Source organism: Aphelocoma coerulescens, chromosome 15, assembly GCF_041296385.1.
Source record: "Aphelocoma coerulescens isolate FSJ_1873_10779 chromosome 15, UR_Acoe_1.0, whole genome shotgun sequence".
Classification (NCBI taxonomy): Eukaryota; Metazoa; Chordata; class Aves; order Passeriformes; family Corvidae; genus Aphelocoma; species Aphelocoma coerulescens.
The window spans coordinates 7,021,718-7,036,131 of NC_091029.1; the positions used below are offsets into that span (position 1 = coordinate 7,021,718).

The 14,414-nt window shown below is 43.2% G+C and overlaps 1 protein-coding gene across 15 annotated transcripts in view; it reads left to right on the forward strand.

Moving 5' to 3' along the window:
* The window catches only part of FBRSL1 (fibrosin like 1), a 508,757-nt gene that overhangs the window by 413,119 nt on the left and 81,224 nt on the right, over window positions 1-14,414 (forward strand). For 13 of the 15 annotated variants that reach the window (XM_069031303.1, XM_069031309.1, XM_069031315.1 and 10 more), the window contains one exon: window positions 45-98. The exons of the other annotated variants lie outside the window; for them this stretch is intronic. In XM_069031303.1, coding sequence (XP_068887404.1) covers window positions 45-98 — 54 coding nt within the window. The remainder of the gene's footprint in view (window positions 1-44; window positions 99-14,414) is intronic. 15 annotated transcript variants of the gene reach the window in all.

The following is a 14,414-nucleotide window of genomic DNA, read 5'->3' on the forward strand; positions in this document are numbered from 1 at the left end:
ATATTTATGTTTGATATGAATGAAACTTTTTGTTTTGTCTGTAGACCGCAACGGAACTGGAGCTGACTCGTATCAGGAGTGCCTTGATAACAAGCAAGGTATGAGATCAAGTCTCTCCAACATGGGCACTTGGGACTGATTTAGCTTGATTTCTTGCAGCTGAATTGGTTGCTGTCTCTGTCTCTCTCACTCTGTCTCCCTTCCCCCCCCCCCCCCCCTTTTTTTTTCCCCGCTGTCTCTAAGCCAATTCACTGTTAACAGTTCCATGTCAGCTAACCTGTTAGCTCAGGGTCTCATTGCACTTTTGTGATAAGGCTTCTTGTTTCTAGCACCCCAAACCCTCAGCTATTAATGGAGGAAGTGGGAAGATTGTGAAACGGAAGTAGCATGTGCACTTGCTTGCAGCTGTCTTCTTCCTCGAGGTTTAGTTGCACAGCCAAGCAGAAAAATATTAAAGTTGAGCTAAGGGAAGGCACGTGCTAGGCTGGGTTACGTTAACACCAGACATCCTGTGATAATTTGTGTGCTGACATGCTGCCTCAGACTTGTCCAGCCTGCTGTCTTCTCCCATGCTAAAGTTGGTAAGAGCTGGAAGCATCTCTTGTGACTTACAAGAGAGTGGTGATGGTGAAGGAGGAATCTGTTACCATTTTGCTCTAAACCTGTAAATGAGTCACATCAGTAAAAATGAAAATTATAAAAAGTACCTCAGAAACAGAACATTAAAGGCAAAGCCATGGATGCTGCATTTAGGAAAAGGGTTGGTGTGTTGTGCTCTCTTCAGATACCCTGTGTGAGAACTGCAGTCAGAAGTGCCACTCCATCGCTGTAGCCATGTAGTAAGTGTTGAACCTTCTGGTAATCAGGGAGCACAAGCACCCTTCAGTCCAGAATATCATTTGTTATAAGCTGCAGCAAAGAGATAAGAGGAAATGCTTATCCTAACCAGGTTATAGGCATCAATTACAGGTCAACTTTTACCCTGCTGTTGACCCAAATCTGTGACAGTAGCTAGAATGATCATTTCCTGAAATTCTGACCCTTCTTGCATAATTTTCTAAAGTAGGACCAAGAAACACAAATAACCTGTCCCAATTTTGGTGCTTGGTTGGGTTTAGTTTTCCACTGGTGTTTCTGCTTTCAGTATCCATCAATCAGTGTTACATGTGCTTTAAGTCAAAGCTACCATGAAGTGCATCTCCCCTTGCTGTTGTTGGTTTTGGGGTGGGGTTATTTGGGGGTGGGGTGGGCTGGGGTTTTTGCTTGTTTTATTTCCCTTCTCTCCAGAAAAAAAGGTACGTTGTTTCTTTGGTGGCCTTTATGGTCACCTTTTTTTTCCACTATTTTTCTCTACTGATTGTAGTAAATACTTAATCACTGCTAAGCTTTCATTTCAGATGTTACAACTGGAAGACTAATGTGGAAGAACTGTAATCAATAATGGCAATTCTTATTAGATTAAGTATAAAAGTCTTGTAGACCAGTGTAATTCAAGATGCTCCTTTGATAGATAATTTGTTCTTAGGGAGAACAGTTTTTTCCAGTAACATTTTTCTCATTGGCTGGGGGAGGCTGATCCACTTGTCATTTTGTAGAAAGCAATCAAGTTTCAGATTTAAAGAAAAAGGAGTATTCTCATTTTTGGAAACTAATTGCAGTCCCTTTGATGTGCCAGTTACCCTGATTTATCTGACAGGTGGTATTAAACGGCGTTATATCCATTACTTTCATTTGTCTGTTAATACTCCAGATTTTTCTTGTAGTGTGGTTTTTGATAGGTTTCTTTGGCTTCACTGTTAACACATGAACAAAATGTATCATTTTAAGTACTTTCACTCCAGTATGAATTGGATCTGGTTTGGGTAATTTACCATGTCCATGCTGCATCGTCATGTTTAAAGCAACAACCTTTAAGAATGCAGAGGTTTAAAGGAAAAAGTATACACAGTAACTTGTAGTCAGTCTCTTACTGACTCCATTACATTTTGTGAGCATGCCTTAGAGTTGAATCCACCATTTGCAACAATTTACGGAATATAAAATACATAGCTGACAGTGGACCCATAATTTTGGTTGTTTCTGTTACGTTCAAAACAAAACACCACCAAAGGCTGAAAGTAGCAGTGGCTTTTTAAAAGTATTAAATCTTCAAGCTACGTGAAATGCTATTGCCATGGATTCCTTTTATAACAGCATGCTTGTCTCCTGGAAATTATGTTATAATGAGGTTTGGTTTATATATTTTACCCCTCTCCTCATTAAAGTGCTATCTCTCCGAAGAAGCTCTTTGTGTTTTGAAATACTGCGCGGTTAAAATGAAGGCAGGTTTATAAGGATTTAATGTACTTGGGAGCCAAGGTTTTGCAGCTTTATGGCAAAGATGTTTTAACAAAGGGCTTTATGGTAAGGGTGTGCTTTATTTTAGTCAGGCAGTTGCTCAGGGGAAAATTTTCAGTGTGAGCACGTCACAGCAGCAAGGAGACATTCAGAGGGAAACAGGTCCCTGAGATCCAGTCTCCAGCTTGGCTGATATTAAGTCTTAATTCTTTGTAGTTTCAAGCCCTCATTTTTCATTGTTTTGTTTTTTTTTTTTACCTCTTCACTCAAGAAAGACAAAGCCTTGTGCCATATCATGTAACATCGCAAGCAGTCCATTTATGCTTCCCATTTTTGTGCTCTGAGGTTGGGTGCAGGACAGCGTGCTGGGAACAGCCACAGGTGGGATTATTATACCCTCTCAGAATGGAGCTTGCATTTTCAGCCTTATAACTCCAATATTCATGATTAAAATTGTACCCTAAAAGCAAGGCTTTTTCTGAGTGTTTGTGGTTTGGAAGTAGAGAGGGCAGCGGTTCAGAGCAGTTGCCCATCCACTGCAGCAGAAGACGTGTCCTGGATTTGCCTGTTTCTCTGGGATACACTTAATATCCCATGGTTTCCTGAGAGCCAGGGGGTCCTGCCATGGAAAACAGGTATAAAATTACTACCAGACAGTTGTTTCTGGAGCTTCTCAATAGGAGCTCACTGTTATTGTTAATAAAACAGTGCTGGTGTAAAGGTTTAGGCAATGAAAAGCCCTTAGCAAGGGCCCTGGTGGCAGCCAGGAGATGTCACCTCTCATCCTTGAAATAGTGTGTAGAGAAATTGAAACTGATTCCAAGTGTTTCGTGTTACCATGTGTAGCACCTTCTCTTATTCGTAGAAAATGGTGTTTTACTTTGCTTGAGCAGTCTTCTCTGTGTCCCCATGCCCCCAGGTGGGCTGGTAATGGGTATTTTGCCCTACTGGGCTCCAGCATTCCAAGCAGAGTTCCAGGTTCCCACTGGAGGAACCCAATACTTTTCACTTTTCTGACTTGTCCTGCGGAGTATTTCCCCACAGGTGGGTTAGTTGGTATTTTTCCAAGGTGAACTTGGCTTCATCTTTTGATGGCACTATTAACTCTTTATATTTTTCGTCGGCTATGTTACACCACTTCCTGAGCTCAGCGCTGCTGCTGACTGGTTTTGTTAGCTCACCTCAGGAGGGAGGATGAATGTAATTTAGAGCAATGTTTGGGGGCAAGGATGAAGGATGGTTAATCTTGACAGGGATCAAAATGTGGCTGCAGCTGAGCCAGTAACACCTCTGTTTGAGGGGATGGAGGACCGAGTGCTCCTCCCCTGGGTTTGTGCTGTGAGTGGATCCCAGCCAGACTGCTGAGCACGGAGAGGATGTCTGTAGCATCAGGCTTGATTTTGAAGTAGTGGCCATAAACTGAAGACTTTTTCATCCTGTTTGCTGTCCTCTGGGCTGTGCAGTCCCAGTGTGTGTCATCTTCTATTAATCTCGATGCAACCAATGACCTTGTTTGTGTGAGCACATTAAGCACAACATTAATAGCTAATTTGACTACTTTGGATTCAGACAGGCTGCAATCAATCACCTGAACTCTCCTGATAGCGAATATGGCTGGATGGGATTAAGGAGAAAGGATAAAATGTCTGCTTGGGCCAAAACTCTAGGAAATTGGAAAACTGCTTGTTAGCCTGTGTAGCTGATGTAACTGTAGCACTTGGTGGAAGCGTGTTCTTCACTGGAAAGAAAAGCTGAAAAAGTGAGAAATTTGTGGTCATCATAGGGGTTTGTTCAGCCTTCTTCCTGCCTGTCAAATGCTGGCATGGTAAATGAGACCACCACGGTACAGAGGCATCTTTTAGAAGATGTCATTGGGATAAGTTCTAACCTATTCCAGGTTTTGGATCCCTTTTGAGCCCCAAAAAGGATTAGTTTCAGAATGGCAAGGATGAATGATGAAGCAGATAAATAGAAATGGCAGACTGGCATAGCTGGACTGGAAAGTGTGGTCAAAGTAGTTCTGTCACTGAAGATGTTATTTCCATTAGATGTTTTGAGATTTAATATTGATTTCAGTGAAATTACCCTTGAAAACAGATTTCCTCCAAACCTTTATTTTTATATATTTGTTTTGGAACTATTTTAGAAGGCAGAAAAATGAAACTCCAGCTTCAAACAGTTTTAATGTTTTGCAATTGGCTTTTTTCACTGTATGAACAATTTTTAAAATATTATTGTTATTTGTATTCCAGTCATGCCTGTGCCACTCTAGTTATGGGCTAAACGTCATTTTGCCAACCACAACGCAGACTGGGGGGGGATTGGTTTCTGCCTGAAAATGCTTTGGGCGTGTATTTCTGACGGGCTGCACTGATTGCCAGTGCCTATTTGAAGAAAAACCCAACAACATTCTCATTTTACAATATGTTGGCTGCCTTTTTGTTTAAAGAATTATAAATAAACCAGCAGATTTTCCACAAAAACACATATGCTTTCTTCCTGATGAGCACGATGACGCACCAAGAATCCTTGCAAGAGGCCTTGAGTCTCCTTCAAGTAGAGGATAGGGCTGAGGTTGAAATTGAAATTTTAAATAACTCTTCTTTAAGAAAGACGCTGGTAGAGCCTTGTTAGCAGAAGAATTGCTGTTTTCTGACTAATTTTTTTTTTTTTGCCAGCATGGGAACAAAGAAAGAAAGGAGGAGGCAGAATAAAAGCCTGTGTGAGTGTATGTGGAGAGGCTGCAGCTCTCTAGACTGGTAATGGTATCTGGAAAGGGTCCAGGCTGTTGTAAATATGAACTTTTGTCAATATTCCCCAAGCTTCTTTGGACTCTATGGTGGGCTTTATTAGCTGAAGGTCACACCATTGTGCTGTCTCCCTCTCCTGAGACCTCTGATACCTTCCTGAAAGGACAGCCCATTATCCCTGGGCTTAGAAGCCAGCTTTCTCTTCAGTGGCACTGAAGCTGATAAGCTTAAGAGGCATATTTCATCCCGCCACTGCTGCTTTCAGGAAATAAACTGTTTATCATTCCTGATTAATTCCAGTTGAACAAAAAAATAAAATAAAATAGAAGGCATGTGTGAGTGCACACGTACACAGAGCTGAATTTTTTTTTGAGGCTGTTCTTGTGTAAGGTCAAGTCACAGCACTGGCCACAGCCAGCAGTGTCTGGAGCAGGCACTTTGCTTTTCCTCGGTCCTGCATCCAGAGTTGGATTTAGTAATGTGAGAGGATCCTGGGCTGCAGTCGCTGTGAGGAGAAAGGGCTGGAAAGGGAGACAGGGTAGCAGCAGCCTGAGCATCAAGGTTGGAATTGATTTGTGGCAATTAAGGATTAAGGTCTGTGAGAGCAGGACCACCTGCTGGGAGAGTGGCTCTCCATCACCTGGGGAAGATGAATGACCCCAGGAGAAAAAGGGGCAGGGATTTCGTATTCAGCTACCTGAAAATAATCGTAAACCCACCGTATCTCTCTTCAGTATCCTGCAGCCTTTTTTATCACAGCTAAATCCCTTTGCTGGGAGTTGTATGCAAGAGAGTTGGAAGAGATAAAAATGCTCATTGCTGCTACTGCTTTGTTTTCTCCATTTCTCTCTCTGGCTTGACATTTGTTAGGAGGTGTCTTACTGGCTTTCTTGTTTTAGCCCTCTCTCAGTAGCAATGTGTTCCATACATGGCTCTCAGATTTTTAGGGTTATTTTTGGACTCTATGGTGGGCTTTATTAGCTGAAGGTCACACCATTGTGCTGTCTCCCTCTCCTGAGATTCAGAGTGTGGAATTAATAACAATGAATAACACATGCAACAAATAGCATATTGCCCCTCTGTACTCATGCAGTATGTAAAGCACCCAGGTGGCATGTCCCAGTGGCCAGGTGACCCACCCTTGCTGTGTGCTTCTCTCCAGCATGCCCTTGATGGGCGAGACACCTCACCTGGCTGTGCATCTCGAGGTTTTCAAGTGGAAAATGAGAGTATTGGCACTCTCCACAGTCCTGTTTGTTTGGATGAGCGTGCAGCTGCAGCCCAAGTCAGGTCTTTTGGTCACAGCCCAAGTTGGGACACAGATCATCTAATTGATGTTGCATCAAATTTTTATTTCACTTCCAGCATGGACTGTGTTTAAACCAAATTCTTGGTACTGAGGTTACAACTGGCTTCGTTTCCTCTGCCAGAACAGAGATGGAACAATATTAAAACACAATTTTGCAAAACTATGTTTACTTTTTACCAGTGAGGACCATATTTAAAGATGGATTTCGGTATTATGGCTGCAGCGCTAGTGTAAACAGGGTCTGATGGGAAAGGCTGTAAAATAATAGGGCTATTGATCATGTTTGGGGGAAAAGAAATTTCCATAATACATTTCAAACTGGAGTAGCTCTGAAGGTTTGGCTGGCCAAACCCAGCTAGCATTTCTGATTTAAAATTGCTATAGTAGTATGCACTGGGATGGTGGGCCACTAGTAGCATTTTTTCAGAGGTAAACTACACAAGCCTGTATGAATTGGGGCACTTACTTTTGTGGATTGGGTTAAACTTGTCATTCTTCACATAAAATAGAGTACAATGAAGTTTCAGATGAGAACCTCCTTAGATATACCGCAGACTCCTTTTTAAGGGCAAAGTAGATTTGAGGAAGATAATTATCTAGTAATCTTAGTGAAAGCTGCATATATGGTTCTTTCTCCAGATGGGTTAACATGGTGGAAAGATTTTTATCAGTCCAGTCGTGCACCACAGACTGCAGTAACATGTGTACTTGCTTGGACCCTGAGTTTAGTGATAAGTGAAATGTTAATGTGTGCTTGGCAGAGCAAGCTCTTAATTTCTCTTAAAATGGAGGGGACAGAAATTATCTCATTGGACAAGATGTCTTTGGGCTACTGCCCACTGTTAGGTATATCCTATACAGGGTTTATTTACTTGGTGTGGGCAGATTATTTCCCTTTCCCTCCCTGAATCTGGCCTGTGGTTACTGTTAGCAAAAGAGCTTTCCACCTCCTGTATTGCAGGAAGCATTTGAGCTCTTGTTGAAATATGAAGCTCCCTTCCTTTATTAAAATTAAGAACTACTTTCTCACATGGCAAAGTGATAATAAAGACTGAAATTGGATCTATAACTTCATGAAAAGAAAAAGAATTTTTTTAAAGACAAATCATGCATGGTAATACCTTCATTGTTCTCTCACTGTGTTCTTTGTATTGCTTAACTCCCTGCGAACAAAGAACCCATAACTGGAATTGTAACAATAATCCAGGCATTTAAGTCAAAACTCAAAAGGCCCTTGGGAATCTCATGCAAAGGTGTGCCCTTGAAATGGTAGTTGATGAATTGTCTGAACAGGTCTGAACATCCTGGCCCTGAGGAAATCTATGGGAATTTTGCCGCTGACTTCAGCGGGGTCAGGATTCCACACTTGGCGCTTTGTACGCACTGCCGGGCATTGAGCAGAGCTGTCTTTCAGCTTTTGAGAAAGTCTGACTCCCTCCTCACAGGCAGGCGGGAGATTTTCTACTTGGTTGCACTTGTGAATTCTAGTTAAGGGAATTGCTTTTGGTCCCTCCATCTTTGTCACTTACTTAAACAAACATGCAAACTGGAAACATGCACTTGCTCGAGCTTCAGCAGCGAGTGCCTCCTCGAGATCTCTTGTTACTGATCTAGAACTTAAACTGATTGGGAAAGTGGCTTTAAGATGAGGTTCAGTCGTGCTTAAATGAAACCAATTGAGCAGAGAGATGAAAAATGTTATTCGTACTTGCCATTCAGATGTCTGAACCCAGGTAGTTTGAAGTACGAAGGGTTTGGTCCCTGAGCTTGAACACAGATTAGTAGGGAGGTTGTAAATTGAAGCAATGAGTATTTCTTCAGCAGTTTATTGCAAAATAATGGGGTTTTGAAAATACAGGTCTATCCGGGGTCAAGGTCACTGGGAAAGAAAGGTACTTAAACAAACAATGAGGGAATTAGTCTGAAATTTGCATGCAGACTCAGATAACCAGGGCCCTTTGAAACCCACTTGAACATAGATTCAGCCCTGTTGAGGAGGAGACAGAGCCACAGGACCTCTCCCAGCCCCTCCCACTTCAGTGATTCTGGTCAGATGTCTCATCCCTGCCAGGGTATTTGAGCAAACCACTGATTGTCTGGCTCTGGTTGTTGTGAACATGGACATTATCTTCCTCTGTCACATCACTGTCCAGGGAAAGGAGGGGGGAGTTACCAGAGTGGGAGTGAATTACCCTGTGTCCTCAGTCTTCCCCATTCATGGTGCAGTGGCCAATGACATCATCTGAACTGCTGTTGATGGAATAAGCTCTACATTTAATGAGAAACAAAACCCAAAGAAATCATATTCCCCAGAAACATGATCCAGGGCTCCAAGAAGATTGGCACACTTTAGTTACCTCATCCTAGTTCTCTGTCAAAAGAAAAAGTTAAGGAAAAATTACTGGAAAAAACTTGCTGAGCTTTCAGCAACGATATCCCACCGACTGTTGTTGTTCATCCAGAGTAACCCCGCAAAGCTCAACAACCTGGTTCATGGCAAACTTGGTTTTAATTAATGTTAGTAGAAATTAGGTCAAAAATGTGAGGTGTGTGTCACTCGTGTTACTATAAGTAGTTGGAAGGAGGAGTTGGAAAGCTACATCCCAGATACATCACAAAAGCTTATTTTGGCTTCCCTGCCACTCGGGATTGCAGAAGTATGGCAGTGGCTGAAAGACTGGCTGCAACTTTCCCATCTTTAGCTGCAATGGAACGTGCAAAAGCTTGAAAATTTCTTGAAGGTGCCTGGAGAGGCCTGGCCATTGTGTTAGCAGGAATATGCATTGAAAGCTGCTCGAGAGAGGGGCATTTCTTAGAATAGTTTGCAAAAAGTAACAATCACAGCCCAGTATGGACAATTAGAGATCATTAGAAGTAAATGGTTAATTTTTCCCAACTTTTCTTGCCCAAGAAAGAAGCTCGGTTTTTCCTCACTGTAGCTGTGTCTTGAGGGCTTTCCTTAATGAGCTGTCTCCTTCTGTCCAGTATGGAAAGAAAAACAAAAGACACCTTCCTTTGCCTCCACGTGATTTTAATCTGATTCATTCATTCCTAATCATCTTGAAGGATTATAAAAGCAAAACCTGTTAAATCTTGGTTCGTTCTTCTTTTCTTTCTCTCCCAAACATCATCATTTGTTCTTTTATCACGTTGCATTTCTTTACCCATGAATCAGCTGCCTTTTTATTTTTCCTCTCTGTAACAAAAGTCGGGTGGGGAGGGAGGGGGCGATGGGAGCGCTGCTTCCTTTGATTTGTTCGACGCACGAGTGTTCCTTGGCCTTTCATACCGAGGAGTGGATGCGGCTCTTGAACAAATTGGACCTACTTGTTTGCTGGCCTAGGCCATCTTGTTATCCAGCCAGCTGTGTTTTGATCTTGGAGGGCCATTTGAAGATTAAATTGAGACATCTTTTGTTACTATTAAGTGCAGTAATTAAATCAGCTCAGTGTTATTTAAGTGTGGAAAATGTCGCTTTGCTGGCCCATGGGTGTCTGAAGTTGCCATTAGACAGCTGTGTTGCTTCCAGTGCTAATGATGAAGAGGTAGGAGAAAAGAGCCAAGTGCTCTCTAAATAATTTTCAACTCTTTCTGGGTTATACTGGATCCCTCCCCACCTTTTTGTCTGACGTTTCTCCTGCATCTCTCCTCAGTTCATGAAGAACAAGGTTTTTGAGAGAGGGAGCTTGAGCTTTGTCGGGTGGAGAGCTGGCAGCGAGTGCCCATTTCTGAGCGGAGGGCTGGAACGGAGCGGGTGAAACATGCTGAGTTCCCTGGATGGGCAGCTGCTGCCCCATCTCTGAGTTTGCAGTTGTTGGCTCTGTGAACAACAAAGAGGCTGACCTAGCAGGGTGGATCTAATAAATGAGCAAAGTTGACTGCCTCCCCCCCTTTGTCTGTGGTGGGAGTCTGCCAGTCAAGTCAAGCACGGCGAGTACGTTTGTTCCCATGAGGGCCATTGTAATACAATTTGCTGGTGCAGACTGGCCTGACTGTGAAGTGGTGGCACCTGGGAGATGTGAACTCTGGCTCAGGCCAGGGCTGATATCATTCAGAGGTCACCTGGGGCTTACTGGGGCAAGTCAGTTGCCCTTCCGTGTCCCCCTTTGCCTGCTGCTTGCTGAGCAGATTGCTTTGAGAGAAGTGGCTGGAGGTGATGATTGGCAGCAGGGAGCGGAGCAGACAGCCACTGGAAGAGAAAGTGAGATCCTCAGTGGGAAAGGCAGTTCTTCGGAGGTCGAGTATGTTTTAATGCTGGGTTAAGTTGCACAGCAGTATTGGCTCATTGCTACTGGCAGCACTGATCACTTGAGCGTTGCCTTACCCTTCCCATCGTGCCCTTTAGAACCCTGTCTTACCTCCTGTGTGCAGCTGAACATGCTCCCTGCTGCTCCCGCAGTGAAATCCAGCAGCTCTCACCCCTCGATAGGGGAGCAACCGCCAGGCTCAGCTGCAGCCGTTCCGCCGCCGTGTACCCGGCGAGGCGAGGCGGAGCGCGCTGCTCCCTCCCCAGCCCACGCTCCCAGCCTTCCTCCTCCTGAGCCGCCTCGTTAGCCTGTCCTCCCGGATGCACCCGGCTCTGGGCTCCCATCCCCAGTAATTGCCCAGCAACATCTATTTGCATTGCTTTTTATGCCACCACATCTTACAGAGGGGGAAGTGTGTTTGCACTTCGCGAGTGTTTTTGAGCTGTGGCAAGGGCAGGAGAATGGCAGATGGGTGGGGATGAGAGAATCAAGAGCGTGATGAATCTGTTTTTCTTACCTTGTTTAAAATTGCCTGTTAAAATTCAGCAGCCGCACCTCCGATCAGCCTAATGGTGTCTGCCATGTTGCGAATACACAGTCATTAGTTGGTCCAATTCATGCATGCTGAGGTAGGAGGGTGATGTGAATGCAAAGGAGCTGGAGAGAATGGGAGCTGGGGGGGCAGGGGAAGGAGGGGGAGAAGCTTGGTAATACAGTGACAATGAAACATACGGTAGTCACACTGGAAAACTTTCTCCTTCATTAGCAGGGATCTGTTGAGTTTCTGCTCACATTAGGGTAATTAACACAAGTACAGATTGTTGAACATCTGTGCAGTTTAACTATATGGCCGGTTCCCAGGCTTTAAACAGGGCTGTGAGGAGCCAAATGCAAAGCAGTATGAAAAGCCCACACACTATTCATTTTACTGAAATTAGCATTTCTGGATGAAAGCTGATGTTGCACGTCGGCTATAAATTTTCTCTGGTCTGTTGCCAGGTTGGCTAATGATCTGAGGTTAGTGTTTGTTAAAAAAAAATTTAAATTTGTTACTTTTAATATTCCAGAGGGGAAGTTTCTTAAAAGGCAAAACAAAAAGCAAGCAAAACAAAGCATATGGGTATGTTATATGTAATGTTCTTCTAATCTTTTTCCAGTGGAAGCTCAGGAAGGAATTGCTAGTTCAGCCTCTCACAGAGGCTCTTGGCTCCATGAAACTACCAAGGGTTTTTTAGTATTTCTGGCCAAACTGCAGTTTAATTTTCTAGCCCTGTAAGTGCCTGGGAGGCTCTGCTTACGGTGTGTTGTCGATATGAGCTGTGTAAATAAAATGCAGAATTCCGTCTGCAGGATGGTGACTACACAGGTATTGCTTCTCCACACGTCACTGGAGTTACAGAGAACCTTCTGCAGCAGTTGTCCCAGAGGAGTGTTGTTTTGCTGTGGCATCTTGAAGCTTCCTCCTTGTTCCTTTTGACCTTGTCCAGCTGAGAGCACAAATTTTTTCCACAGGTGGAATTAAGTGTTCAAGGCCAGGCTGGATGAGGCTTTGAACAACGTGGTCTAGTGGAAGATGTCCCTGCACATGGCAAAAGGGTTGGAACTAAATGAGCTTTCAAGTCCCTTCCAACCCAAACCATTCTATGTTTCTCTGAGCTGCTGTGAGGTGGACAGCCCTTATAGCTGGGACAACGATTAGTGCACCATGTGTGCCAGGAAATTTTGTCTTAATGGAGAAGACTTTCATCTGTGAAGATAAACAGCCTACCAATGTGCATAAAAAGAATAATCCTCATTAGCACTATTTTGTCCCTGCTGTTTTCACTAAGAAAAAAATTTTGTTCATAGTGGAGTTTTTTTTAATGTAGTCTCTCTGGGCTGATGTGAACAGAGCTGACCTTTGAAGCCCTATTTAAATATTAAAAGGTTTGTATATTGTTTTGTTTAATTGGGAAAGGAAGGGGCTTAATGTCTTGGAGGAAGTGTTATTCTTGCCAAGAATGAGTGACTTGATCCTTCAGTTCACCCTCAGCTCCTGCTTTGGAATGGCTTATGCTCCAGCCCAGAATTTACTTTGGCGTCATTTGAAATTGTTGGTGAAATTGTTGCTGTTGCACTCACCAGCTCCTCAAAAGTCTGCTGACAAACATCAGGACTGTCAGAGCTTCATATTCTTTGTGACTAAAAAACCTTCTGGGACCAAAATGCAGTCTTCAGATTCAGTCCTGCAAGCGTCAGCCTCAGGAGCACCATCACCCTCATCCCTGTAATTCAGCCCCATAAATGATTTGTCATTGAAGGATCTCTTTCTGGGGTGAAGGTGTCCACACAAGACAGACTTGCTGAATCATACAAAACTCTGCAAGTACAGTTAAATATGTGGTTTATTTTTGAAACGCTGATTTAGTTAATCTAGTCCAAAATGAAATTTAGTCTGGCCTACTTACTTTTGTAACAGTTTTTCAGATAATTGTGTATGTGCACACAGGTGCACACTAGTTAGGAAAAGAAAAACTGAGTGAAACGTTTAGCTACATTAGACTTCTTACCTTCTCCATAAAGGATGTCAGAAGATGGCATGTTGCTTGGTCACAAGGGACACACAGAACTCGGAGAGCATCTGTTACAAGAGGATGACAGAGGGCACTGGCCCTTTGAAGGCAGGGTTGCAGTGAACTGAGTATTGAGATTACCTCTGTGGTGGTCTTGCCAAAAGGGTCCTGACTCCTTGGTTAAGAAGTGCTTGTTTAACACTAAATTGGGGGACAAAAAGTATCCTTACCGTTACTGTTTGTTTTTTTTCCTGGACTCAGTAGTAGGGTTACTTTGAGTACTGGCAGAATTGTGTGATGAGGATATTCAGTCTTATCCATGGTTGACATCTGTGCTCCCTAGATTTGTACCCCCTGTATCTCTGCTTGGATTTCATTTGGTCTCATTCAAGGAAAACCCAGCTCTATGCAACAGAGTCATGCTCAGAAAAAAACCCCCAAACAGTATTTCTGTTAAAATAAACAGACTGACCTGGATTATTTTCACTATTAGGCAAACCAAACTCACCTATTTGGGTATGTGGAACTGACCATGAAATTAAAGGGCTTTTGTATCTGCAGATACACAGCCAAAATAAAACAAAATTTTTCTTTATTAGTGCCTCATTCCATTTCAGCCCTGCTTTTTGAGAATTATTTCCCACAAACTGGGCTTAAAATGCCAGAAAATGGCAATGCATCCAGAAAAGTGGTTTAATGATCTTGGTAGATAGGAAAACTGCAGCTGGTGAAGCATCTCTATCAACCTTCAGTTACATGGCTGTATCTGAGAATGTACACGTAATGATTTTTCTAGCAGAATTTTCCAGCACACTGGAATGCGCTGAGAATTTGAGGACATCATTTTGAAGGCCTCCCAAAGTTTCCTTAGAGTTTTCACTTCATGTATCACTAAGCCAGCTTCTGTGAAGCAGCAAGTTCTCTTGTTCTCCTGCTTTGAGCAGGCAGATGCATTTATTTAAGTACCTAAAATAAGCTCAGAGAACTTGACACTGCTGTTTGGGCAGGCTGCACATCCTCAGCCACCTCTCAGACCTTTATCAGACTCCAAACTGAGTGTGTCTTGCTAACTGTGCAGTTGCGTGGTTGGAATTATCTCCATTGTGTAGATGGGAACACTGAAGCAGATTGGAAATTACTTGCCCCAGGCCATCTAATGCTGACAATAGACCACACAGTCCCTCGGCCTCTTTCTGTGCCAAAACCATTCTCTTGTGTC